We start from the raw sequence: 26515 nt of genomic DNA, 5'->3' as shown, positions 1-26515 counted from the left end.
CTTGTGTGAGTGATGTATGTATGATCTGTTGCCCTGTTTTGCGTTGCAGGAAAATAAACTTTTTTTTTTCTTACCTGTCTGTCCATGGAAGTTATTTTTCTTTTAATCTTTTTGAGAAACTGAGCAACTGATTTTAGACATGTATACCACACTAAAGAGTGTTATTATACCCCTCTAGCTGAGTAACATGACAATAAGAACCATCTTTAACTTGATCAGCAAAACCTAAAGTTATGTTTTTGGAAAATAACGGCAGTCATCCAGGGAAACTTTTTGGGAACGTCTGTATGATTAGTCCGTTACTAAGGGCAGTTGTAGATACTGATGTTGATTGTAAGGGTTCAGTTATACATTTATCAATTTAGAAAACATTTCTTATTAAAACTATGTAATTCCCATTTTTTTAAAGACTTAAACTTGAATTTTCATCTGTGAGACAGTGAAAAAATATTTAAAATTCTGAGATAAATCTATTAGTTTCTGACAAATTCTAATTATATATATATAAAATTATACAGGTGCTGGTCATAAAATTAGAATATCATGAAAAAGTAGATTGATTTCAGTAATTCCATTTAAAAAGTGAAACTTGTTTATTATATTCATACATTACATACAAACTCATATATTTCAGATGTTTATTTTGTTTAATTTTGATGATTACAAATGACAACAAATGAAAATCTCAAATTCATCATATCAGAAAATTAGAATATTACTGAAGACCAATAAAAACAAAGGATTTATAGAAATGTTGGCCAACTGAAAAGTATGAACATGAAAAGTATGAGCATGTACAGCACTCAGTATTTAGTTGGGCCTCCTTTGGCCTGTATTACTGCAGCAATGCGGCGTGGCATGGAGTCGATCAGTCTGTGGCACTGCTCAGGTGTTATGATAGCCCAGGTTGCTCTAATAGTGGCTTTTAGCTCTTCTGAATTGTTGGGTCTGGTGTATTGCATCTTCTTCTTCACAATACCCCATAGATTTTCTATGGGGTTAAGGTCAGGAGAGTTTGCTGGCCAATTAAGAACAGGGATACCATGGTCCTTCAACCAGGTACTGGTAGCTTTGGCACTGTGTGCAGGTGCCAAGTCCTGTTGGAAAATGAAATCTGCATCTCCAAAAAGTTGGTCAGCTGCAGGAAGCATGAAGTGCTCTAAAACTTCCTGGTATGTGGCTGCGTTGACCCTGGACCTCAGAAAACACAATGGACCAACACCAGCAGATGACATGGCACCCCAAACCATCACTGACTGTGGAAACTTTACACTGGACTTCAAGCAACGTGGATGAAGTGCCTCTCTTCTTTTCCTCCAGACTCTGGGACCTTGATTTCCAAAGGAAATGCAAAATTTACTTTCATCAGAGAACATGACTTTGGACCACTCACCAGCAGTCCAGTCCTGTTTCTCTTTAGCCCAGGCAAGACGCTTCTGACGCTGTCTGTGGTTCAAGAGTGGCTTGACACAAGGAATGCGACAGCAGAAACCCATGTCTTTCATACGTCTGTGTGTGGTGGTTCTTGAAGCACTCACTCCAGCTGCAGTCCACTCTTTGTGAATCTCCCCCACATTTTTGAAGGGGTTTTGTTTCACAATCCTCTCCAGGGTGCGGTTATCTCTCTTGCTTGTACACTTTTTTCGACCACATCTTTTCCTTCCCTTCGCCTCTCTATTAATGTGCTTGGACACTGAGCTCTGTGAACAGCCAGCCTCTTTAGCGATGACCTTTTGTGTCTTGCCCTCCTTGTGCAAGGTGTCGATGGTCGTCTTTTGGACAACTGTCAAGTCAGCAGTCTTCCCCATGATTGTGTAGCCTATAGAACTAGACTGAAAGACCATTTAAAGGCTTTTGCAGGTGGTTTGAGTTAATTAGCTGATTAGAGTGTGGCACCAGGGGCCATCAATTTTGAACCTTTTCACAATATTCTAATTTTCTGATATGATGAATTTGAGATTTTCATTTGTTGTCATTTGTAATCATCAAAATTAAACAAAATAAACATCTGAAATATATGAGTTTGTATGTAATGTATGAATATAATATACAAGTTTAACTTTTTAAATGGAATTACTGAAATCAATCTACTTTTTCATGATATTCTAATTTTATGACCAGCACCTGTATGTGTAGATGTAAATAGCCTCTGAGTTTGTAGTTAAGATTTCTATAAAAAAAAAATAATAATATAATAGACTCCTTTATAATAAAAAAAACTGGTATTTTGTAATTCTAAAAAGTTTTTCCACATCCCCTTTGTACACATTGAATAGTATTTAAATTTGATTCAGGATTTTTTTTGTTTTTATATTTTTACCTCTTGGTAAAGATCACATGACATCAGCTCACAGTTGCCTCAGACTTTATCCATCTGATTATGCAATCTGTGCAGCTCAAATGCAATATCTAAACGAACATTTTTAAGTAAGGGTCAGGGTTACCTTGACCAACCACGCTGTTATCACTGCAGCAACTGTACTCACTGCCATAAACCCAGGTTACTAAAGGTTGAAATGGTTTTGAGGACACTTATGGAAAAAAAATGAAAATAAAAAAAAATTCAGCTATGACTTTTTTTCTTGTTTCAACATACCATTTGGTGCTTTAAAAAATCTCATTAGGACATTCAATTTAAATAAACGTATTAATCCCATATAGAATATAAAATATAGCTTTTAGATGTTTCTTTTAGTTATTGTCTGTCTTTCTTAAAGCAGATCTAGAGAGGCTGCATGAATGGGGCCCGCTCCCTCACTCAGTGGTGTCCTGAGTGATGAGCCATAACTACCATGAAATTAAATATTGGTCAATCCAGGTTTAGTTCATGCAGCTCACTCAGCCCACAGATCTCAGCACATCAGGCGACATCAGGATCAGCCCACGTCAGCTGATAAGCTCTAGATAACCGTATTCAGGCCGGCCCACATTTGCTCCAAACCTTAACCCAGCTGGGGGACTTTTCCTCTACAGTCGTGTGGTATTTTTTCCAGCAGTGCTGGTTAGTTTGCTGTACCTTGGAGAAGTATTCATACCCATGCTTCACATTTCAGTCACATACTTGTGTATATGATAGAGCACAAAGAGAAGCTCTGGTCTAGAGTTGAACTATTTTAGCATAGAAATGTATTAAACTAGTATTACTCATTCATGTTTCCAGAGCAAATTTTTCTGTCTCATGACTAAAGGCTCTCTCCTCGTCCTGCTCTTGCAGTTTGCAACTCATAGCTGTGCGGTCACTAGATTATCTCACCTGAGTGTCTGATTTCTGCAGCTCCTCCAATGTTAACATGGGCCTCTCACCCTGCATATCAGATATCCTGCCTCTCATGACTGATGGATTTAACAGGCTTCTGTGTAATGTTCAAAGCTTGGGGCAGTGTTTTATTAATCCCCCTTAAACTTGTCTGTAGCTTCCTATCTGCCCGCTCTACTGCTGTCCTTGGTCTAAGGCTGCTGTCCACAAATCTTCACAGTTTGATGTTAAAGTTGTGCATTTTTAACATTAATATGTCTTTGATCATGTTGAATCCTGTTTAACCCTTTATAGGGCTCTCAGTGAAACACTTTGAAAATCTAAATTTCAAGCCAATAGTGTTATTGGAATCCAAGACATTTGTAACATTCAAAAAACATGGATATTTTGATGGCAAAATGAATGTCAATGTAATAACAAAAAAAGTCAACTTGCCAGAATAAAGAAACACTTTTTTTTGTTGTACTACATAACATTAGAGGCATTAATGCTGATAGTGGCACTTACATTTTTTAGTTTATAAATCTAAATATAATTGTTAATTAGGCTTATTAATTTTTTTACTTTACTTTTTAATTTTTCAATTAGCTTTATACCATTTCATTGACTTGTTAACTTTTTTTTTCAACTTAATTTCCAGTAGGTAATATATCATTCAAGGGCTCATCTAATTGGTCAAATTAGATGTAAGGGGGACGCGAGGGATCAAAAACAGTAACTTGCCTTATAAAGGGTTAATCATGATAATTACTTGGGAAAAAAATGGAAATACTTGAAATTTTATTGTATTTTTGATTGAATTATTTCTGTTGTTGTATAATTTATGATTTCTATATATCGAACCTGCTGTATGTTTTTATTTTTGCACATTTTTTTTTGCATTTGGAACAACGTAAAAACCACAATATATTTCTGCTGTAATTAAACTGCATACTAGTTTATATTATTACTTTAATCACACAAATAAGAGACTGTAAAAGGTACAGAGCTGCATTAAGTTTATAGTGGGAATGTTTATGATCAGACCATTGCAGTATTGATTGCAGGGCCCAAAAATCAAAGATGGCTAAGGGCCCTGTAAGTGTGGGCAGGCCTTGCTCTAAGGTTACAAAAAAATAGCTTAATTTATGCTTACGTTTATATCTGACAAATGCAAGCCACACTTTTCAGATGTTTCTTTCTAAAACTCCATTGAAAAATAAAAAATTTTCTTTGACTAATGCAGAACTTTGTGTTGCTTTGTCACATAAAAACATTTTGATAAACAAAATGTGATAGTATAGAATGTAATAGTATGCAACCAATTATGCTAAATCTGTATAGATGTTTCATTAAACATTAATTTGTGTTTGTACTGAGAGAGCACGCAGGCAGCGTTTTTGGATTCAAACTTTTATTACAAAACCGTTACAAAACTAGAAGCACTTAGGAATGCCTATGAGTGATCATAATTTAAATAGATTAAAATAAAAAAGATGTGTGCAAAGGCCCCAGGGCGAGGAGGGGGCCCCTGACATGGGAGAAGCCGACTGCTCTGATGCACGTGGCTATACGACCGACACAGGGAGGCGATGAAGCGCTGTGGCCGACTCCTGCTGCAGGTACTGTTGAAAAATCAAGACCCAGGATGAACAGAAACCATTCTTTTAATTTCTTTTCTCTCTTTTTTTTTTTTTTTGGAATGGTGTGAAGAAAAATCTCCGAAACGTTTGTGCGGTGCGTGCGTCACAGCATAATAATGAGATGATTCTTGATGCGTGGGCTAATTCTCCTGACAAGAACCTAAAAAAAGAAGAATATGGAAAGAGTTACAATTGGTGTTCATCGTTAAAATAAAAAAAATGCATAATCAGAACAAAATACATTAGATTTGAAGATTAAAGAAACATTTTGGGGCCCCTCCAGAGTGGCAGTCCTCCCCAGCACAGCTGTTCTGCTGCCTCTGGAGACATTCTAACAAACCAAAAGCTTTCAAGGTTGGATTTTTTGAAAGCCAGATGAGTAATAATAACCATTAAAAAAGTTTTATTTGGATAACTTTTGACTGATTGTTTGAAATATATGAAACCTTTAAAAAAAGAGTAAATATTTTTGGTCCCTAGATGACATATTTGGCAGCAAAACATCTGGACACATTTGAACTGACTCCTATTTAATTAGATTAAAACTTGAGAGCAGATACATCACTTTGCATAGTTTTATTTGACTGTTTCACACAACCTTTAGAGCAAGACATTATGACATTAAATTCTCAAGATTTAATCATCCTATTATTTTATTATTTATACATTATGGATGAAAAGTATTACATTATTTGCTATCGTTACATCTCAGATCTTAGGGGCCATTTTGAGTCCTCCTTTCATGGAAATAATTTGGAATTTATGAGCACAAGACGCAATCAAAAGTCAACATTTGGTTGCTCACATGTGCCCAGACGCTCCTCTAGGAAGCCTATCTGCTCGCTGAGGGAGTCGATGCGGTCCAGTTGGCGGAAGGAGTGGGTCAGCAGGGTGGTTTTCTCTGGGAAGTTCTCATCCAGCGACAGCGGGAAGAAGCTACTGAAGGGCGCCAACACCAGCTGCAGCTTCTTTAAGTAAAAAGGATAAAAGATTGTTCACTTAGAGGGAAAAAAAAGGATTTTATTAGGATTTTGTACATGTATAAAACGATCAGGTTCCTCTGGAGCCGGTTTGGATGCCTTTCGTTAGTTTTCTTACGCACCTTTTCTAGGATTTCCACTCTGTTCCTCAGACTCTGGACCTCCTCTGTGACGTTCTCCGCCAGAGTGAAGCTTCCTCCTGAGGAAAAACCCCCCACAAATGAATCACTATATATTGTGTGTCAGTTCAAGCTGTGGTTGGCAGGGGGTTAGATCTCTACTACAGACAGCAACATCTTAAAATCAACAAAAAAACTCTGATGCATGAAAATTAAGGGAATTTCCGTCAAAGGTAGAGGAATCCTATACTTCTTCAAAAATATTCGTTTTACCGCTTTAGAACGACCAACTTAAATCTATTTTATTGGGATTTGATGTGAATAGACCGACAAAACTAGTGTATAATTGCAAATTGTATGGAAAAGATGCAGGGACATGGTGGAGAGACAGAGAGACCAAACCCACTTGGTTACGATGGAGAGTAACTATGAACATCTGCCACAGATTCTCCTTTGGATTTCATTGTGAACTTTCACTGGTCACTTCTAACTTTATGGGCTTTGATCCAGAGCAGGGAGTCCCAGCATTGTGCTGAAAAAAAAACTCCTGGGCCACAAAGGTTTACTTTGATTGATAACAATAAATCTGATGCTTACTATGAGGTTAAAATAGGAACCAAACACCTGGATAATGAAAAACAGACTTTTTTTGTTTGAAAAAATCTTCAAACAAAGCCTTCTGGGACAATGGTCGGACAAAGTCATTTAAATGGTAACAACTGGAACCTGGGCTGAACTTCAGATGATCCTGATCTGCTTTAAATCCTCCTGTTGTTGAACTGCTGGAAGCCAAACTTCTGCCACAGTCTCACCTTTTTTTCTGGGGTTTTCCTCCAAGGTTTATTCATCTTCCCACCATCTTTGACCGGCTTTCCTATCTTAGCTGAAGAGATGCCTTCCCACAGCATTATATAACACTACCGTGCTTTTTTTCATACAAACTGTGAAGGCCTAAATAGAGCAGCTGCATACATACAAAACTATAATTAGTGATTTATAATTTACTAATAAAGAGCCTTCCAAAGGTTGGCAATTTGAGTTCAAACTTAGAACTATGATCATTTTTTTTTCTTTAACTTTGTAATTATTCACAGCTTTTCTTTTTGCACCACTTCTAAGCAAGAAGGGAGGTTCAGGAGGAACAGAGGATTCTGCGAGGCACTGCAGACATGGGAACAGCTAGAGGGGCCAAAAACGATGCTACCAGAAATAGACAAGCAAATGCTCAACCCTCCTGTGAATCCGGAGCGCCTGGCTCGATGCCCTCAAAGGGGGAACGTTCCTTCCAGCAGAGAAAAAGCTCTGATCGAGATGGAGATTCAAAGAACAACCCCCCCACCCCCACCCCCCACCCCCACCCCCGGCCTTTCCTTCCACTTCTCTGGTTGCACCAGAGAAGTGGAAAGGAGAAAAAGAGGAAAGGATGGGGGGGAGGGGACTTCTTGGGTGCATGACCCCCAGCAGACAGAGTTGATGGAGCTGGAATCAGAGCATAAGCGTTAGCCAAGAAGAGAGTGAGGTAAAAAAAAAAGGAATAAAAAGGCGGAAAAGGCTGAAAATCCCAAACGCAATCCAAGACTCTTGGCAGAGAGACGTCAGACTTCTGGGCATCTAAACCCTCTGTTTACATTCTGGATCTCCATCAACATCCCTTCCGACATGTATATGGGAACAGATATTTGAAAGCCGTCTCTGGAGCGAAACGCCTCATCTGCATCCAAGCTCCAAGAGCAGACACGCTCCTTTTAACAAACAGCTCCTCTAAGGGATCTCTACGTCATCTTAGACCTGTCATATTTGCTGCTTTTCACCCCGTCCTCTGTGCATTGTTCGCTGACTCAGCAATCCATCACGCCGCCATGGAAGGTGAACTTTTGGAGCTTGTGGTCAGTTTCCAGGAGAAAGTCTGATAAATGGAGGGGAGTTTGGAGGAGGGCCTTGGAGATTTGGCAATCTCTCATTTATGCACAGATTCTTTTTTACTTTGAATGCAGGAGACAGCACCCCCCCACCCCCCACCCCCCACCCCTTCCAAAAAAAAAAAAGCAAAACAAAACAAAAAATGAGTTTTGATTTCACAGTTAGGTAACTCACAAAAAAAAAAGTCCTGAAGCTGAAAAGAGCCGGGAGAAATGACGCAGAGGAACGTTTGCATGAAGGTTTTTCTTTTTCGGTGCATAATTTCCCCAAAGAGCAATAATGCAGACTTGGAATCAGACTTTAAAGGAAAAATCCTGAGGTCAACAACATTAGTAGACATAAAGCAGGGTAAGAGGGGGTGTGTGTGTATTGTTTTGTGGCCACATTGCCTAGCAGAGCTATTCACGAGGACTTGAACTTTTTCACATTTGCTCACAATAATCCCCTCAACCCTATTTTACCTAAATAAAAATCTAATGTATTCGTCTGTTGCCAGAAGTGAGGATATAGAAAGTAAACAACAATCATTTGCTATCGACTCATAATGGCTCCAGCTGTTTTGTTAAAGACCTCAGAGGGTTGTTAGAGCATCTTAGAGAACAAACAGCATCTTGGAGACTGAGGAACACAGCAGACAAGTCAGGGAGCCCGTAGAAGAAAAACATGTTGAAGAAAAAAAAAATACCGCTATTTTTACAATCCATACCAGAGGTGGGTTAGTTCCATAGAATTATATGCTTGTCTTCGTTAAAGAATTTTATTTAAAAACTTAAGACAGTTCAAAATATGAATCTATACTCTTATTTTTTTATTTTTTTTAATAAATGGCCCCTGATTTTTTTTTAAAGATTTTTAACCCTTTTCATTGTTTATGTGATTGTCTATGTTTTTGCTAATAAATTTCTGTCAAAAACAAGAAAAAGGCTTCCTTATAGTTTAGGACAAAACCTAAATTTAAAGGTCTGTGGAGGATTTTTGCAAATTTTTTAAAAGACCCGCCCTCTCTCCTTAAAAATAAATGCACATGCACAACACAGTACCTGCTCCCGAGAGGGAATGTCTATTAATTGTGTGTGTGAGAGCGTGCACAAGCCCATTTCTCCTCATGCACGCCCTTTTTAAAAGTTGCTGTTGGCATCGCTCATACAAGCTTACTTTCCAAAAGAAGTTTTGCAATTTTTCCACTATGTTAGACTCACCACCGCTAAGTGAAAATGGGGATGAGCACGTAAGATGGCCTTACGTAAACATATCACCAGAATGATTGACAATTGACAATCCGGAAAAAGACCATCCTCCACTATACCTTTAAGGAAGGTGGACTTAATGCCTAAGCCTAATTCATCCCCCAGCGGGCTTAGCCTAAACCTGACGTTATGGATCAGAGACCTAAACCTAAGATCAGTGGATTTATTATGACTTTGATTTAGGAACAGACTCCATTGATATAAACATGACAGCGTCTGCAGTACGGTACCATTGTCATGTCTTGGGGATGTTTATCTTAAGCAGAGATGGAAGCTGGGCAAAGGTGATGAAAGGATAAATGGACCTGATGGAAAGACTTGATACTGAGACAGAGGTTCCCCCTCTAGTAGGACAGAGACCCTAAAGAGAGCCAGAGCTGCATGGAAAGAAGGTTTAGTTTGAAGCATAATCATGTGTTAGGGTGGTCCAGTTAAAGTCCAGTCAGTAATAGCAATCTGGGGGTAAACCAGATTGCAGATCTTAGCAGAAATTCAACATCAAATCTGTCTGACTTTGAACAATTTCTGTTACCGAAACATTGCTCTGCCTTAAAAGTGAGGAAGATTAAACACAATTGATCTTTTTTTCTTCCCCCCCCCCCAGAAATGTGTTGAAACCCACATATCATTTTCGTTCCACTTCATAATTACGCACCACTTTGTGTTGATCCATCACTTAAAAGCCCAATAAAACACATTGCAGTTTGTGGATGCAGTGCAATAAACGTGGACTAAACACTTTTCCAAAGCACTGACAGACGCGAGAAGAACAAATACAAATAAATGTTTGGTCTAACGAGGAGGCGAACATTTCTGAGGGAACTGATGGAGTGTGTGGGGTGGAAATATGCCTGTATTAGCTCGGGATCTGGATTAAAGGCAGATGTTTGCTTCAGCAACAGGACTCACAGTCATTATCAAAGTCCAAATGATCCGAGTCTCACCACATGGAGCCAGCCTCACATAACACCAGTCTGGAGTCGGCACCAGTCGCAGTGCATTATTACTCACGGTACGAGTTGAGAGTGGCATAGCGCGTACCAAAAGTAATAATGGACCGCGAAGCTGGTCATGTTTTCTTCTTCTGTCCTGCTGCAGAACGTTGACACATGCCACTTCAGCTCATGCATGCATTCAATGCTCATTTACCCGCATCAGCGTGGCTCCCTGCAATCTGGTTGGGAGTCTTAGTAGGAGGAGGAGATGGAAGCTGGTGACAGGAACGTCCATCTCCAGCCAGCCTGAAGCCATCCCTGCAGGCACATCTGTAGCTTCCAGCTGTGTTAACGCACAGCTGGGTGCAGGGCTGCCGCCCACTGCACTCGTCAACATCTGTCAGCCAAGAAATCAAATAAATCAGTGGGTGCGATTATGGATTTCTGTGAAGGTGGAAGTGGTTTATTTTCAGCATACCGGTTTGGCACTGCTGTCCCGTCCAGCCAGGAGGACACGCACACTTATTGGGCTTCAAACAGGTTCCACCGTTAACACAGGGTTCTGCACACAGAGCTGGGAAACACATCCACAGTTATTAATCAGCCCTGATTCATGATCATTACTTTAAATGATTTGAACCTTTATAGGGAAACAAATTAAATTCCCCTCTGACTCCCACTGTTGTCTCCTATTGCTTGTTTTATGGCTCAGCCTCTAATCAGACCTTTCCTCTGAAGATATGAAAAAAATTAGAGGTGGGTGGACTATTTTATTTTTTTTATGTATGTATTATTTCCTATCAGATAATACTGAAAACAATTACAAATCAGATCTGATTTATATGGAAAACTCTAACTAAAAATACTCAAAGTTCACTTTAAACTCCCTTCAGCTCCTAACAGTCGACTTGCACATGTCTGTATGTTGTTCAATTTGCTCCCCCGTTAGTGATGTAAGACCTACATAGAACCAATTATATAATACAGAACTGTGTTTTCTTATTTTCGTCATCCTTCAAATGTTTTTTTATATTACTAAGATTTTTATTTATTTTTTCCTTATTTCATATATGCATGTATTTCCTTAATTAACTTTTTCATGCATTCCTAGCTATGAGAAGTGCTGAATTAAAACAGATTGATTTATTTTATTGGTAATATATGGTTTTAAATCCATTTATTAAACTACATTGCTATTTAAACTCATTGAAACTTTTTACTTTTCAAATTCAGTCTACTAAATAAATTCATAGTTGACCTAAATCAATAGAACACGTTTTGAACTGATCAGATATTTTGCCCTAAGAGCAATAATCATTGTGGTTTGTGCTAATGCTGAATGTAAACTGTTAAACTACCCTGATATTCGTTCATTCTGAATGGTTATTTATATTGGAAACAGAGAACAGCAATTATTTTCCTGTGTGAAACATGTTCAAAGAGCAGCACTTTTCTGGTCAGAGCAGCTGCTTAAAATAAGAATGAGACTACATTAAAATGCGATACTTAAACCACTGAAATAATTTGTTTTAGTTGTTTTATTAAAGGCTGTTGGTCTGACCAGAAACTTTTTAAATGTTTCAGTGTCGGCAAGAGAGGACAACATTTGGCGGAGAAACCGCCTCTACACTGCAAAAAATATAAATCTCAATAAGTTATTTTTTCTTAAAATAAGTGTGTTTTTCCTTGATTTGAGGAGGTAAGTAAGACACTTTGCCAATGGAACAAGACAATTTCCTTTTAAAATAAGAAAAAACTATTTTATCGTCTTATTTCAAGTAAATATTATCTAACTATCTTATTTTAAGAGTGAAAATACTCATTCCATTGGCAAATCATCTTATTTACCTGCTCAAATTAAGGCTAAATATACTTAATTTAAGCCATTTTTTACTTATTTCTGGATTGTTTTTGCAGTGTAGTCTTCATTTCGGCGGTGTCCGAACATCCGTCCTAACCTTTTTTTTTTTTTTTTGAGGTTTTTACAGCGTTTTTAAGCAGTGAGCTGACAGGAAAGGGGGTATGAAAGAGAGGGGAAGACATGCGGCAAAGGACCACAAGGTGGATTCGAACCCGGGTCGGCCACGTCGAGAACTAAGGTTTCGATGGATCATGCGTGCTTAAAAAACTGAACGCCCATGCGTGCGCCATCTTTATTTGTCGCCCCTGCTGGGCAGCGACAGTGTGCCGCTTTGGCAGCTAATATCTGCTTGTCTAATGATCATGATCACTACTTTTCAAGGTGCATTGTGGGAAATTTCAAGTCCACTAGACTTATGGCTTAACCATTATAAAGTACCCTATATATTGATTAGGATGGACATTCGGACACTGCGTTCCTGTTTAAAAAGCCCAGAGCAAACCTGACCGTTTTACAGCTACATTATATTGTGTTTCGACAATGAAAGATATTTTAAGGCGGTAAAAATGCCAAACTACCCGTTAGCTGCAGCTGACTCTGGATTTTGGCCAAATGAAGATAGAGGGGAGAGTTAGACCTTTTATCAGCATTTCACTTTTATGTCGGATACCTTGGTTGCAGTTGTGTGAGTGAAATCTCCGCCAGCCGGGGCAGCAGTCTGGGTAGAAATGCGAGGCCGACGCGATTCTGCTTACCAGCCGGTAAGCCAGGGAGTACGTAGTTCTGTGGAGGTGACAAGAGTCAGGGGTTACAGGTCAGTTTTAGGGGAGCAGCAGGACCTTCTGTCTGATCAGATAAATAGACGAGAATGTTAGCATTCAGTGGAGCAGACAAACAAGGGATTTTGGAAGAAGGTGTCAGGGATGAGAAGAGGGCAGAAATGATGCAAAGTCAGATCTGTTATCTACTATTCTGGCTTCAGGCTGTTGAGAACGTGGTTTGTTTGTTTTACCAGAGGAGGGGGAATTAAGAGCAATAAATTGAGGCTAAATCTAGAAACTGGAGACATGTGTGCAATAAGATCCAAGAAAACAGATAAAAAAAAAAGGGAAAGTGAGCTTTACTGAGAGAAAAAGTTAACAGGGATTAAAAAATGTGGAGAAGGTAAGGGGGCTTGAGAGCAGCTGGGAGGGTGCTAGTACGGAGAGTCCAAAATAAACAAGGCAGCGGTCTCTGCGGGCAGGCAGCTCATTTCCCGTCGTTACACAAAGTACTCGATATTTAGATTCCACTCAAACTATGTGCCACTGTGACCCACTTCTGTGTACAGTACGGATTTCTATGTGCGTGTGTGTGTTTTGGGAGAAAGGGAAGCTCATTTCACAACTGTTGCACCTTTTTCTCCTGCTCCGATGTTGTTTATACATGCGGACGTCTTGATTTAAAAGCTGTTTTTAACAGCTCTGTGACCAGAGTATAGATCTTTTTTTCTTGCCTGGTGGGAGAGATTGGTATTGGTGAAAGTGTGAGCTTCTCACTTGTATGTGCTGCAGAGGCGATGGCCCTGACACAGGGTGATGTAGGGCTTGTGCACAGGCTGGGCGAAGGACTCTGTTGTCGTGACGACGTTGTGACGGAGGTCCTGCCCACATGTCCGCCTTCTGGAGCAAAAACAACAAAAATGGAGCAGGTTGAAGTTTACCCTTGCCCTTATTAAAAAAAAAATACTGTTTTACATCTTTTGTGATCTTGATCCCAATAGCATTGTCTTTTTAAAACCCTGAGTGGCCTATGTGTCCCAGTTAAGAGCTGATCTTTGACCTTCCTGTCTGCACTTGACCCTTAGTTTAGTTTATTTTGGTCCTCACCCACCCCATTCCATAAATGACAGCCTATCCACTTCTAATCATCTGAGATTTGGCCTCTGGGAGAATGACCTCCTAAATGTTTGCATGTCATCTGGGAACGTCCCATTCAGGAACGGCTTCCTTAAAGCAAACATCTCAGGGTGAGGTTAGTGACAAAGTGACAGTCTATGATAAACGCAGAGATTTAGCAGAGCTTTTACCCATGACGCCCAAAGAAGTGGGGAGTGCCCATCACATGGAGGAAGAGGAGGGCGGAGGAGAGGAGCAGCTCTTGGTACATCGTCTTCCTCTTTCCCAAGTTTCCCCAGGCTCAAACTCTTCCTCTGTGCCTATCGTAGGGAGGATGATGCAGGACAGAAGGGCGTAGCCAGATTGTTCACGCTGGTTGTCTGTGGTGGCCCCAGCTACCTGTGTAAAAAGAAAAAGTTGTGTTCAGTTAAACAGAAAATACGTTTTCATTTTTCACCAGATGGAAATTCTTGAAAATGTTCTGCAGGAACTCAAATAGAATAGACTTCATTCCTGCAAAGCCACAGGTCATCCTTATCTGCTATGAAGAGGGAGACTTGAAGAGAGATGGACTGAGCACAGCGAGCGTCAGCTGTGTTGTGTCTGAGCTGAGTGGGCGTCAGAGCAGAGTATTAAAAAGTTGAAATCAGTGCAGAGAGAGCTGTGGGAAGCCGAGTAAGCTTCCCATTTGGCACCGGATGGGGAGAAAAAGGTGAGAAAGAGCAGCTTTTAAAGCTTAAAACGAACAGCAGGGAGTCTTCAAGTGACATTAAGTGAAGAGCTGAGTGCAGAAGATTAATTGGAGTGGGTCCAGAACCAGACTGGGATGAAACGTGTTCAGATGAAGGATGATTATCTAGTAAATGGTAGGTTAAAGGGAATGTATGGAAAGCCTGGTGTGCAAAAAAAAAAAAAAAAAAGAACACATAAAACAGTAAGAAAACACACTAAATAAATAACACCATTTGCTTTTTTTTTTTTAGAAAAAATGCTGAAGCTTTCTTTTTTCTTAGGCTTTCTAATAATGATGGTTATCTTGTATGATTTTTTTTTTTGTGACATAAATTTCGAATGCTTCTGTTTTTAATGTATTTTCTGTTTTTATTGCAATCTTTCTGAATTGTTTAGTTTGCGGAAAAGTGACAAACTCTAGCGCTGGATTTCTTTACCAGTTTACAAAGCTTCATTTTCTAGATCAAAACTCCAGTCCCCGATAATTAGTTTCTTGTTATATTTATATATTCACATTTTTATTATCTTTTTTTTTTATACTAATGGCTGTTTAAATCTTTTTTTTTTATGTAGTATCTAAAAAGCATAAAAAAGACCATACAGCATGGGATATGTTTCTTATATCATTTTGTTTTGCATTTAAATTAATTAAATACAATATTGTTATCACTACTGAGGCAGGTGACAGTTATAATATTCAACATGACGCTATGTGGCTGTAGATTGAACACTGTCCCAGACCAGCCGGCAGCAGGTAGGAGCATAAAACAAAAAAAAGGGACAACATAAACAGGAGGTCATCTGTGTTCTCAACTGTAACTCAGCTAAGGGCCCAATGCAAGCTTAGGCCGGCCGTGCCCACACACATTTTCTGACTCTGAGGCAGGAGAGATAAACACCTAGATCAGCACATTCTGCACAGGATTATTAGAAAAAGAGACAAGACCATCTGTCTGTAGGGCCTGTTTTAACACACATATTAAACTCCTCGGGAATCTCACCCAGTATATTAAAGCCTGCTGAGAAAAATCCCAGGTTATAAGACTGTGTAGCCTGACGGATGAGCATAGTTATCCTAGAGGTGATGCTAATCCTCGCATGACAGCCTGCATGTCAGTGTGATCCCTCCCTGCTGGCTACAGGCCCAGAAATAAAGTACATCTACAAGCCTGTTTTCATTCATAAAGCGCAATGGTGAGCAGCACTGTCAGAGCAGCAGAAGGCTGCTATGAAACAGTTACTAGATGTGAGATTTTTGGTACAAGTTGAGAAAAATTTACTGTAAGAGCCTGTGATTTAAAATGATGTTTATATTCATGATAAACATCACATGTCTGAGAGCATGGGTTTGTGCAAGCACAGACACGGGGCCTGCTCAGGGTTTAAAGGGGGCCCTAAGAGAGTTGATTAAAGCAGCCACTTCCACTTAAGAATCCATTCCCAAGCAAAAAAAAAAAAAAATTTTTTTTACAGCATTCATGTTTTAAGGCTACCAAGTGACTGCTAAACAAACTTTTCTAATGTGAATTATATAAATCATAATATGTCTTTCTTTACAACCACTATGAGGCACATAACACACTGCTATCTCTATGTAGAACTATTTTATAAGTTGTGCAAAACTACTAAATAAAACTACGAAATGTAATATTAAATTGGTTTAAATCAGACAGTAGCACTCTAAATAGATATTTAAAAACAAAGTTTCAGATTGATCAAAACTTATATCTATTTGCAGAAAAAAAGCTTTCTTACACTGAGAATAAGCCAACTGATTGAATTATTCGAAACTAATGTATAATTCCTTATAAATGTTTTACTTTATATATAAGCACATCCTATCTGCTTTATGCAGAATTAACCCCCCCCCCCAAAAAAATCATATAAATTCCAAGATAACTAGTTGTAGTTCTTAAAATGCGCCACTGGGTGGTGCTGTTTCCCAGCAGCAATCTGCACAGATTTGCACTTCGGACTCACATCCATCATTTACTTCTCCGTAACTCTAACATACGCCGTAAAGTGATGCTAAAGACTCCGAGAAACAAATTTGAACGGACAAAGGAAATACAAAATGTTTCTATAAGCTGAACATAGATGCCGCAGGCGGATACATGAAAGCAGACACCATCGGAGCGCATGCATGGATAGGAAAACAAATTAACTACAAACCGTTCAGTTAACAATCAGCCTTTCCACAATTGTTGCCCATTAGAATTAAAAATAAAAACAATCCTTTGGTGAGGAACGCTAAAAACTAACCGCTTAAAAAAAAAAAGAGTTGTTCAGGTAAAAGTCCAGTGATAACAGTCCGCCAGCAGAGCTCAGACTGTCAGAGAGAGCATGGGGGGTGATGGAAGGACCTCCTCCCACTGCCTCAGCTGGGTCACCCGCGCGCTTTGGGGGGGACCCGCGCTGACGTCACGCTACTGACATTTTTCGTCTTCCCACTTTTTATTCTTTTCCTTCAGAAACCCCCTACGCTTTACAAGGCTATGGCAGGCCGTTTACATATTTATTAGAAGCCTGCCATTGACGCAGCATCGCTTTAAAGGGACACTATGCAACATTTTTCAGTTAATTAATGTGTTCCATAACGTTTTGGATGATTAAATCAGTCATTTCAGGTTGAACAAAGGTATTCTCGGCCGCCCTGGTGGTCTGTGGGGGAAATACTGCACTTGCAATTGCAGGAGCACCGACCCGCACCCACAGGCTCAGAAGTCTCGTGAGAGTCAGTCTTGCTTTACGGCGAGAACTGCTACACGCCCCCAGTTAAAAGCATTCTCGTTGCTAGCACAGTGGCGATCTTTGTGCGTTTATGCTACGTTCACGCAGCAAAAGCAGCAAAATCGCGTCTGCTGCTTCCTTTTTGCTGCTTGTACCAGTTAGTTCTGACCCGTGGCTGAAGCAGCTTTGCTGCTCCGGCTGCAAAAGTGTGTCTGAGGCGCGTTGGGCGGAGCTTCACTATCCTTTCTCTGCCTTGCAGCTATATTTGCTGTGATCAGTGGGAATAAAGTAGTTTTAATATGTGTTGTGAGAAAATACACCTGAAAACGTAATCAGTGCCGTCAGTTCATTCAGATTATTATCCTGCCTTCAATATTTTTTCTGTCGGAGCCGCTCAGACCCCCACATACCAGCGGGGCGCCAACAGTATGGATCCCTTCATCAGCAGCGGTTCACCGCGGCAGCTGGTAGGTGTTTTTCATCTAAATAATCCAAACTGCATATTCTGCCGGCAGATTTCTGCATTTTAAGTTAATTTAGGCGTCAATAAACTGTTTAAGAGGAGAGATCATCAGCGCTGTGTCTCTCTCCCTGCGTTAAACGCACCCGACGCGCTGCTTCAGCTGCTCAGACGTGCTGCGCCTGGTGCTCAAAACGCGCCGCGGGACCTTTTGTTGCGCCTTGACGCGCGTCAACCATTGACTTTGCATGTAAACTCGCTGCTTCTGTCGCGCCAGCTACGTCCAGTGTGAACGCAGCGTTAGTCATTCGCTGCTAAGCTCAAAACAACCGCGCCTGGCTTGACGGAGAAACCAGGAGAACAGCTGTGCATATTTACGACAGTGCACTTTTACTTTCGCCCTCTGGAGGGAGCCTCACTGGAAAATCAACACCGGTTGCATAGTGTACCTTTAAGGCTGAGACTTCAAAGAGTGACGTAATGTTGATTAAACGATCAAAGCACTTTAGATTTGATTTAAAGGAATAGTACACCCAAAACATGATTAGCCTTCATTTTCTACTCACCTCCATGCTGAACAACACTCTGGAGTACTTTTTTGATATCTCAAATGCATCTGGAGATCTGGGAGGCTTCTTGCTGTCTGCTGACATTCAAATAATGGAGGTCTATTGTGCCCGAGACAGAAATGTCCATAAAAGTCCACAAAAACGTGTCAATATTCCTCCATACTGCTCGTCCAATGTATTCCAAGTGTCCTGAGTGGGTAGCATCCAGAATTTACTCGAAACGAAGTCATTTAGAATGTTTTTAGAGCATAAACAGTAGTGTATAGGATTTCCTGAAAGCGCGCACATGCGCGTTCACGAGCCTACGGAAGCCGGCAGACCAAACCAGCGCATTCAGCTCGGCAAAGAACTCATGCTCTTCCTCAACACTGAAGTCCTTAGACATTTTTCTTTCGTTGTTTCTTTCTTTGCACAGGTAAACAGCACATTTCTTCTGCTACGCTTGCATTATCGGCAGAGCAGACGCGAATGCGCACTTTCATCTGGTTTGGTCTGCCGGCTTCCGTAGCGTCATGAACGCCCCGGCGCGCGCTTTCAGGAAATCCTATACACTACACTTTATGCTCTAAAAACATTCTAAATGACTTCGTTTCGAGTAAATTCTGGATGCTACCCACTCAGGACACTTGGAATACATTGGACGAGCAGTATGGAGGAATATTGACACGTTTTTTGTGGACTTTTATGGACCTTTCTGTCTCGGGCACCGTAGACCTCCATTATTTGAATGTCAGCAGACAGCAAGAAGCCTCCCAGATCTCCAGATGCATTTGAGATATCAAAAAAGTACTCCAGAGTGTTGTTCAGCATGGGGGTGAGTAGAAAATGAAGGCTAATCATGTTTTGGGTGTACTATTCCTTTAATTGCAAAAACATTTTTGTTGCCTTTAGGGTTTTTGTTGTTGCTGCTTTTCTAAAGAATAATAATAATAATAAAACAATAAATATTGATTGTATATATTGTATTAATATAATAAAATAGTCTGAGAAGTAATAAGATTTATTTATGTAATTTTTAAATTTTTTCGTACGAAAGTGCCGAGCATCTACCTTGTAAGGTGTATATAAATCTTTCAGGCAAGTCCTAAAATCTAATACAGCAATAGTTTCTAAAATAAACATTTGTCCTTTTAATGATTCATAAAAATGATGCAGACATTATATAAGCAATATATATATATATATATATATATATATATATATATATATATATATATATATATATATATTTATGTGTGTGTATATATATGTGTGTGTTTGTGTGTGTGTATGTTTTTAACAGTCGTTATTATTACAAATAAATGGATGCATAAAGAAAAGTAAAATATGTAATCATTTATTTCGTAAAAAAAAGTCATTATCCTGCAAGGAACTTTAATTTAACACACTTAAGTATATGTTTTACATAATTATTAGGCGTACATTCATGAATATTTCATATTTTAGCATTAACCATGTAAATAAGTGGGCGGGGTCATCATTGTTATCCTAAATAGGTTTTAATCCTTTTTTTTATATATATATCTCTGCTTCTGTCTCCTTGAACCCCAGTCGGCCTCAGCAGATGGTTGCTCACACTGAGCCTGGTTCTGCTGGAGGTTTCTTCCTGTTAAAAGGGAGTTTTTCCTCTCCACTGTCGCTACAAGCATGCTTGATGTGAGCGATTGCCTTCGAGTCAATGAGTCGATGCAATCAACTGGTTTTTCTTACATAGAAAACTTTGAATCAACTTGACTGTATGATCTGGTGAACAGTAAAGTGCCTTGAGATGACATGTGCCGTGAATTGGTGCTATAGAAATAAACTGAATTGAATTAATAATTCCCCCTATTCAACTGCAACAATGACAGCAAGAAATATGAAATAAATAAATGACGTGTTTAAATTCAAAGTAAGTTGAAATTTGATTATTAGTGTTTCATTAATGATAAAGATTTATAAATGGACGTTTTTATAAATTAAAAGTATTTATGACAATTACATTTAAATTATTACAGCTATGAAAGCCTTTCATTACATACATTAAAATATAACGTAATGTCTCAATAATTCTATTGACTCTAAAAATAAAAAGAGGAAAAATATGACAGATTCTTTATTCAAGGTATCTAATAATGAAACTTTGAGATTATTCCAATTTGAGCATCAAAGCACGTATCTATAACTTATATCCACTGTTTTACTAAACACACGAAAAATACATAAAAGTAAATGTTTGTTAATTCATGTATACATTGAGAGATGTGGGGCTTTCAGCTCTGATGCATTAAATGAATGAAAAAGAGGATAGGATTCTTTAGTATTGATCAGACACAACAGACTGAAGGCAAATGCCTTTGTTTTATCTCCACAATTATTCATAACTATTTATTTCTACATTTTTGCATATCTGTACTGAAGCCTAATGCATATCATTTGTAGTAAAAAGAAATGGGCAGATTTTCCAAAATCTGACTTTTTTAGTATAATTAAACCACATCTACTTCTAACCTTGTGTAAAAAAGCAAACTTGTTGAGTTAATGATGTCTGAGAGTGTAGAGATCTTACCCGGGCAGTATGCGTTCATCAGGGGCATGTGCGCGCGCAGGCTGTCTTCTGGCCGTGGGCGCGAGCCCCCAGACCCGTGGCTCAGAGGAGCTCTCCATGTTTCCAGTTTCTTTTTAAAGCTCAAGCTCAGTTGAGGCTGAAAAATGCAGATTTTTTCAAAAACCCACCCCTGCGACCAATTTGAGGTGCTCCCTGCGAGCTGGCTGGCGACAAATGAAATGTCTTTGGGCGTTTTTCAGTTGCTTTTTATGCTGCGCTTCCTGTGGAACGCAGGAATTGGATGGACAATCCCCAAACCGGACTTCCTGTGAGTGTTTGCCACTGATAAAAGCCCTCTCCTGCACAAACACTCTCCATCCTGCTGGAATCTGATTTTGAAGCATTTTTTGGCTCCTATTGTAGAGCTCATAATCTTGAAGGGGGCAAAGTGCCCTCAGTCTTCTCACCTCTTGCCCTCCTTAGGAGCTCAGCTGAAAACACTAGTGGTAGCCATTTATTGAACCTAGTTGCTTTATACAACCCTGCTGATGCATTAGTTGAACTGATGGCTGCAGAGCCCACATAGGCTAATGTTTACAACTGTTTGAGATCAAATCTGGGAAATTGCAGCTTGAAGCTAAAGAGCAGGAACGATAAGGAGTTTCTTTTCCCTCCCTTTCATTCTGTGCTTTGGTGCTACCCTCTTTAATCCTTGAAGTCGCCTATAGCTTGGTAAATTGGAAAATCCAAATTCAAAAAAAAAAAAAAGAATAAAAATATTGAAATATTGTGTAGATTAGTGCAATGCAAGGCAATGCTGTGATAGTTATGTAAGTTTTCCAACTTATAAGAAAGATGGAATATTTGACTTTACCTTTCATGGTTGCAGAACTACTTCTTTCCTGTGTATTTACAGGTCAGACTTTTCCAGAACTCTTGAACTGTAAAAAAAACAAACTTAGATTTGTACTTGTTCAAGAAAGGCTTGTTAAAAAACAATCAAGTCATTTCTCTGATTCCTCAAGCCACCCACAGAAAAAAAAAAAACCCTCCATCCATCTAAGAAACAGCCTCACCCTCTATGAAGATTAAAATAACTGGTACCCACAGCAGGATAAAGCCATTTGAAGTCTGTGAAAGGTTTTCAGGAGCCCATTTCCTTTGTTTGTGTTGTAATTAAGTAATGGAAGCCTGAGGAACAGTAGGGGTTCAGTTAAATTTAGGAAGGCCAATAATACTTCTAAATGCCTTAATGATTACTCAAAAGAACAAAGTAATAAACAAGCCATTATGCAAAAATGTTGGTGATCTGGTGATTTTGTAATATTTATAAGTTGGAATGACTAGGAAAACAGTGCAGAGATTTAAAAGATAAATGTTTCTCCCACTGTTAAGTACATGGGTGGATTGATCATAGTTAGATCATTTTAAAAAATGTATAAAGTCTGAAATCTGAGTAAATTCAAACCTAAACTTTAAGAATTTTTGTATAATGCCTAGAAAAAAATGACATAAAACTGAGATTCTAAATGATAAAATGCCTAGTTAAACCCTTTCATATGTAAATATATTAATATTTACAGAATGTGAATGAAAAATATTTAGTAAAATGTGTGAAAAAGATTTTTTTATCATTTGACACAAGGTGAGTTGTTCCCTTGAACTATAAGGAAATGATACAGCTAGAGAAGGTCCATCATGAGGTGGAATTTGTATGCATTAGGAAGACTATCATAGTCAATATTTTTACATTTTGTTAACTTTGTGACCTCATAATTTAGTCTAGTTTAATTTACCATTTACTCTATAAACCAGCACACAGCAGCATGAGAATAGAAACCATGCAGGCTTCTTTAAATGTTTTGATATAAAATCACAACACATATAGAGTGCATATACCTCCCCCCATAGCCTCGATCCCTTAACCAGAGTTGCAACTCGAGTCAGACTCAAGTCATTCCTTTTAAGACTTTAGCTTGGCTTTTATGTGTGTGGGGGCTGCAGCAATGTTAGTCAAAATATATGGAAAGCTCATGTGCTACAAAGATTATTTTGTTTTTATGTGCATAAACTACGAACTACTAAACAGAAAACAAAATGCAATATACAAAACATCTAAGAAAAGAATAATATATGGAAATGTTTTGATATGTTGCATAATGAACGGTAAGCGGTCATTTTCTTTTGCGTCGATAACATAACTTTGTCTTTTAGAAAAAAGACAAAAGATGCACTGATATAAATAAAGATTTTAAAAAGAACACATTCATTATTTACATTTAACATATAATTTAACATAGTTAAAAATGACTTCAAATGAATGAAAGGTCAAAGTTTTAGAACCGAGAGTTACCTGGCTTGACTTGAAACTTGTCTGACTTGACTCAGAATATGAGCATAAGGAGTTTAGAGTTGCAAAACAATGACTTGGTCTCACCTCATTCTATCTTCAGAACGCCCCTAAATAAGATCTTGACATGTCTAATTAAGCTTCAGTTGCTCTGTGGAGGCCTAAGGAGTTTGTTAGAGAACATTGCTAATCTATTAGCATTGTGAAGACAAAGGAGCACTCCAGAGAAGAAAGGGATAAAGTCAGTTTATCCCAATTTTTGAACATCTTAAGTCGGACCCATCTAAATTCTGATATGGGAAATAACTTTGCCTCAACTGTTACCTATCAGAAGCACAGCTCTCATTCTAAATAAAAAGGCTGGACACAGAAGCTGTCAGAGAGCCAATTCTAATGGAGCAGTAGAGACACACACCTAAGGAGGGAGAATCTGTTGTAGAAGTTTACATTAGTGTGTCATCCACAAATCTGGCTGCATGAAAAATCGGCCGTGAGAACCATCCATAGTTAAGCCATGTATGCAGCACAGAGATTGCGTAGAAGGCAGTGCAGTAGGATGACACCAAAAGTGAACCTCAAAGCCTGTCAAACACTATCAGCGATTGTATCAGATGTGCTTTGAAAAATAAAGCCAGTTCATGTTTATTAAACAACCACAAAAAGACCATGGTTTGGTATAGCGATTCCTCAGGATATCACCCTAAACCAGGGGTCTTCAACATTTTCCGGGCCAAGGACCTCCAAACTGATGGCTACGTGGAGCGGGGACCCCCTAATTATATATACTGTATGAATTTGTGTTCTATCAAACTCGTCCTATAGACGCTCTATTACAGATGTAGTCATATAACAAAAGTAATTTCACCCTGGGATTATTAAAGTATTTCTCATTCTGATTCCTGGTTGATGGGAGAGGTGTTGTGAATGAAACGGTGCCCAGCTTGAAAGAGCTCCTGTGTGTCGCTGATGTATGCATTGATGACTGAAAGACATATTATGCCTCCATTTATCTGTTTACTACAGTGTGTTGAATTAATTTTAATGTGTATTTATTTACTATGCCAATATGTGACCAGTGAATTTCTCCGCTGTGAGATCAATAAAGCTCATTTAATCTAATCTAATCTAATCTAATTTAAAGAAATTTCAATCAGTGGAAAATATTGCAGAAGGGAATGTTAAAAAAAAAAAAAGTTTAATCAACCAAAACTTTCACGACCCCATGCTGTACCTCTGTGGGCCCCCTAGGAGTCGCGGACCCCCTGTTGAAGACCTCCACCCTAAGCCATAAACATAGACATGGTGGTGGAAGCATCATGCCAAATGCAGAGATGAAGGCTGAGGTGGTTATTCACAATTCCAAAAATGTGTCAACAGAAGCAAAAATCCACAAATAATGAAATACAGAAAAAAAAACAAAAGACATCAGATAAAACTCACACGAAGGGCAAAGAAATGACGCAGGAGAACCTGCAAACAGTGATTGAACAGGAGGTGCATATATGGGAGAGAGAAACAAGGACCATGGTAATCAGCAGATTGGGAGCAGGTGTAGACAGAGGAATCTAGAAGGGAGCTAGGGGGAAAGGAGACTGACCCAAGAGGGCAACAGACAGCAAACAAGAAATACATAAGAACTCAAATACATCCAGAAAACACAAAATAGGAATTAATCAAATAAAACTAGAAAACACAGAAAAACGTGAATCAAAGTGAAACTGAAAACTCAAAAAGAAAACTTAAACAGAACCAAGAAGTGCAGAATCAATATTGAGTTGTTTTCCTTCTAAACTGAATAAACTTAACTATTTTGCAAAGAATAATTTGGTTTAATTGTAGTTTGATTGACAAAGACCAGGGGGACAATTATTTAAAATGCCAGCTTTTGTCTGCATGTCAAAATGATGTCTTATGGATTTTAAAGACTCATTAAAAGGCTGAATTCAGACTGACCCCCATTTTTAGGCCTTAAAAGCCTGTTTGGGGTGCAGCTCTCAGCATGTGTGAATAGAGACAAATGCTGCTCCTCCTCTGCCTTTAAACAGACTGAGAGATGTCAGACAACAAGGACCCACTTGTCATCCTGACAACACGTCCAACTGCTCTGTGTATGCGTGCAGAAAAACTTCTGCATTTATGCTACAGATGGTTAACTTAATCTGACATCAATCATAAGTTAAACTGCCTCTTTTTGTGGTTTAATATTGAAAAATTGCTTAATACTGAGTCACATTTTATTCTAAACTTAGTGTTGGTGTTGAAGGTGGGCCAGCGTTTGGTCTTTTTTAAGCGGACCCAGCACGAGTGAATGCTGGATCTGGCAGTCGCTGCACACAAAGAGCTATTTTCTGAGCGATAACAAAGAGCCTACGTGCTGAGGCACCATGGGAACTTTCTACTTCAGGGATGCAGGTGAGCACACACCTTCCAGGCTTACGGCTCAGCCGGGACATGTCAGATCGTAGGATCTGAAACATCATGGGGGTTTTTTGAAAGTACGCTCCTCTTTACGTCTTAGCCTGCCTTTATTTTTTATTTTTTTATGTGAGAGCTTGTGTAACAAAGACCAAAGTTGGAGGGCGTGCTTCTTTAAAGAACTCTTTTCATTCTTTGAAATCAAGACTTGGCCATACAACAAGCTACGTTCTGCAGCTCCAGCATTCCAGATTTGTCCCAGAGAAGATGCAGGATGGAAACGAGCCGAAGCAAAGCAGCGCTTCCTCTTTTGGAGGAAACAGGAAAAGGCTGGGGGAATGAGATTCGGCGGGCTGCACCCTTGGAACAATAAAAATCTCACCCTGACAGGAAAAGGATCTGCGTCAAAGAGGACCTGACAGATTTTACTAAAGGGCAGTAGCAGTGACCCTGGATGGGGCATGAACATTAGGGCAAGTATGCCCCTCAATAAATCTGAAAAAGGTAAAATGTTACATGAACTTCGCTGAACTAACAGATATAGTTATGCTAAGTGGTTCTGCAGCACTTCTAGATAAAAAATAGTAGTTTGCTAAAAGGAGATATTTTACTTTTTTATTCTGATTGGGCAGCAAAAAGGTAACATATATCTGCACCAACAATGCAGAGTGACCATCGCTAGTTTTGGCTTCATTTTAAACTACCAGTGCTTTTAGGGTTTGGGTTAGTAAGTCACTGTCTCATTGTCAAAAATGTAGATTGAGACCAAAGCTTTCTTGGCTAAAGTAACTGGGTCACCATGGCAGCAATTACAGCTCCAAGCCTTTTGCACTTTCTGTGTGAAGGGTTCAAGGCTTCTTAGCCAAAAACATCGTCGCCCTGCTGAAAGAGGAACCTCCGCCTAAAGTCTCCTTT

At 39.1% G+C, this 26515-nt stretch overlaps 1 protein-coding gene across 2 annotated transcripts; it reads right to left on the bottom strand.

The window, feature by feature from the left end:
- Positions 1 to 4632: 4632 nt before the first annotated feature.
- Positions 4633 to 21083, bottom strand: egfl7 (EGF-like-domain, multiple 7). 2 transcript variants are annotated; one of them, XM_038305040.1, is made up of 9 exons: positions 20857 to 21083; positions 14009 to 14216; positions 13479 to 13601; positions 12611 to 12723; positions 10558 to 10653; positions 10294 to 10476; positions 5981 to 6057; positions 5684 to 5846; positions 4633 to 5038 (listed from the first exon to the last, which is right to left on the bottom strand). In XM_038305040.1, the coding sequence occupies exons 2-9, from the start codon at positions 14086 to 14088 to the stop codon at positions 5019 to 5021; spliced, it is 855 nt and encodes a 284-aa protein (XP_038160968.1). In that variant the 5' UTR covers positions 14089 to 14216; positions 20857 to 21083; the 3' UTR covers positions 4633 to 5018. The 2 variants fall into 2 exon arrangements, with proteins under 2 accessions (XP_038160968.1, XP_038160969.1); XM_038305041.1 differs by lacking the exon at positions 20857 to 21083 and adding an exon at positions 16722 to 17027.
- Positions 21084 to 26515: the final 5432 nt, after the last annotated feature.

The sequence above is a fragment of the Cyprinodon tularosa genome, unplaced genomic scaffold (assembly GCF_016077235.1).
Source record: "Cyprinodon tularosa strain WSP-4 unplaced genomic scaffold, ASM1607723v1 ctg55, whole genome shotgun sequence".
NCBI lineage: Eukaryota > Metazoa > Chordata > Actinopteri > Cyprinodontiformes > Cyprinodontidae > Cyprinodon > Cyprinodon tularosa.
Note: the sequence above shows the minus strand (reverse complement) of the source record. Positions and strands in the feature narration are given on the sequence as shown.

Coding starts and splice junctions, on each gene's coding strand:
- egfl7 (XM_038305040.1), bottom strand. CDS start 14,088: ATGTACCAAGAGCTGCTCCTCTCCTCCGCCCTCCTCTTCCTCCATGTG. Junction 13,602..14,008: donor CACTTCTTTGGGCGTCATGG/GTAAAAGCTCTG, acceptor TTTTTGCTCCAG/AAGGCGGACATGTGGGCAGG. Junction 12,724..13,478: donor CGCCTCTGCAGCACATACAA/GTGAGAAGCTCA, acceptor TCACCTCCACAG/AACTACGTACTCCCTGGCTT.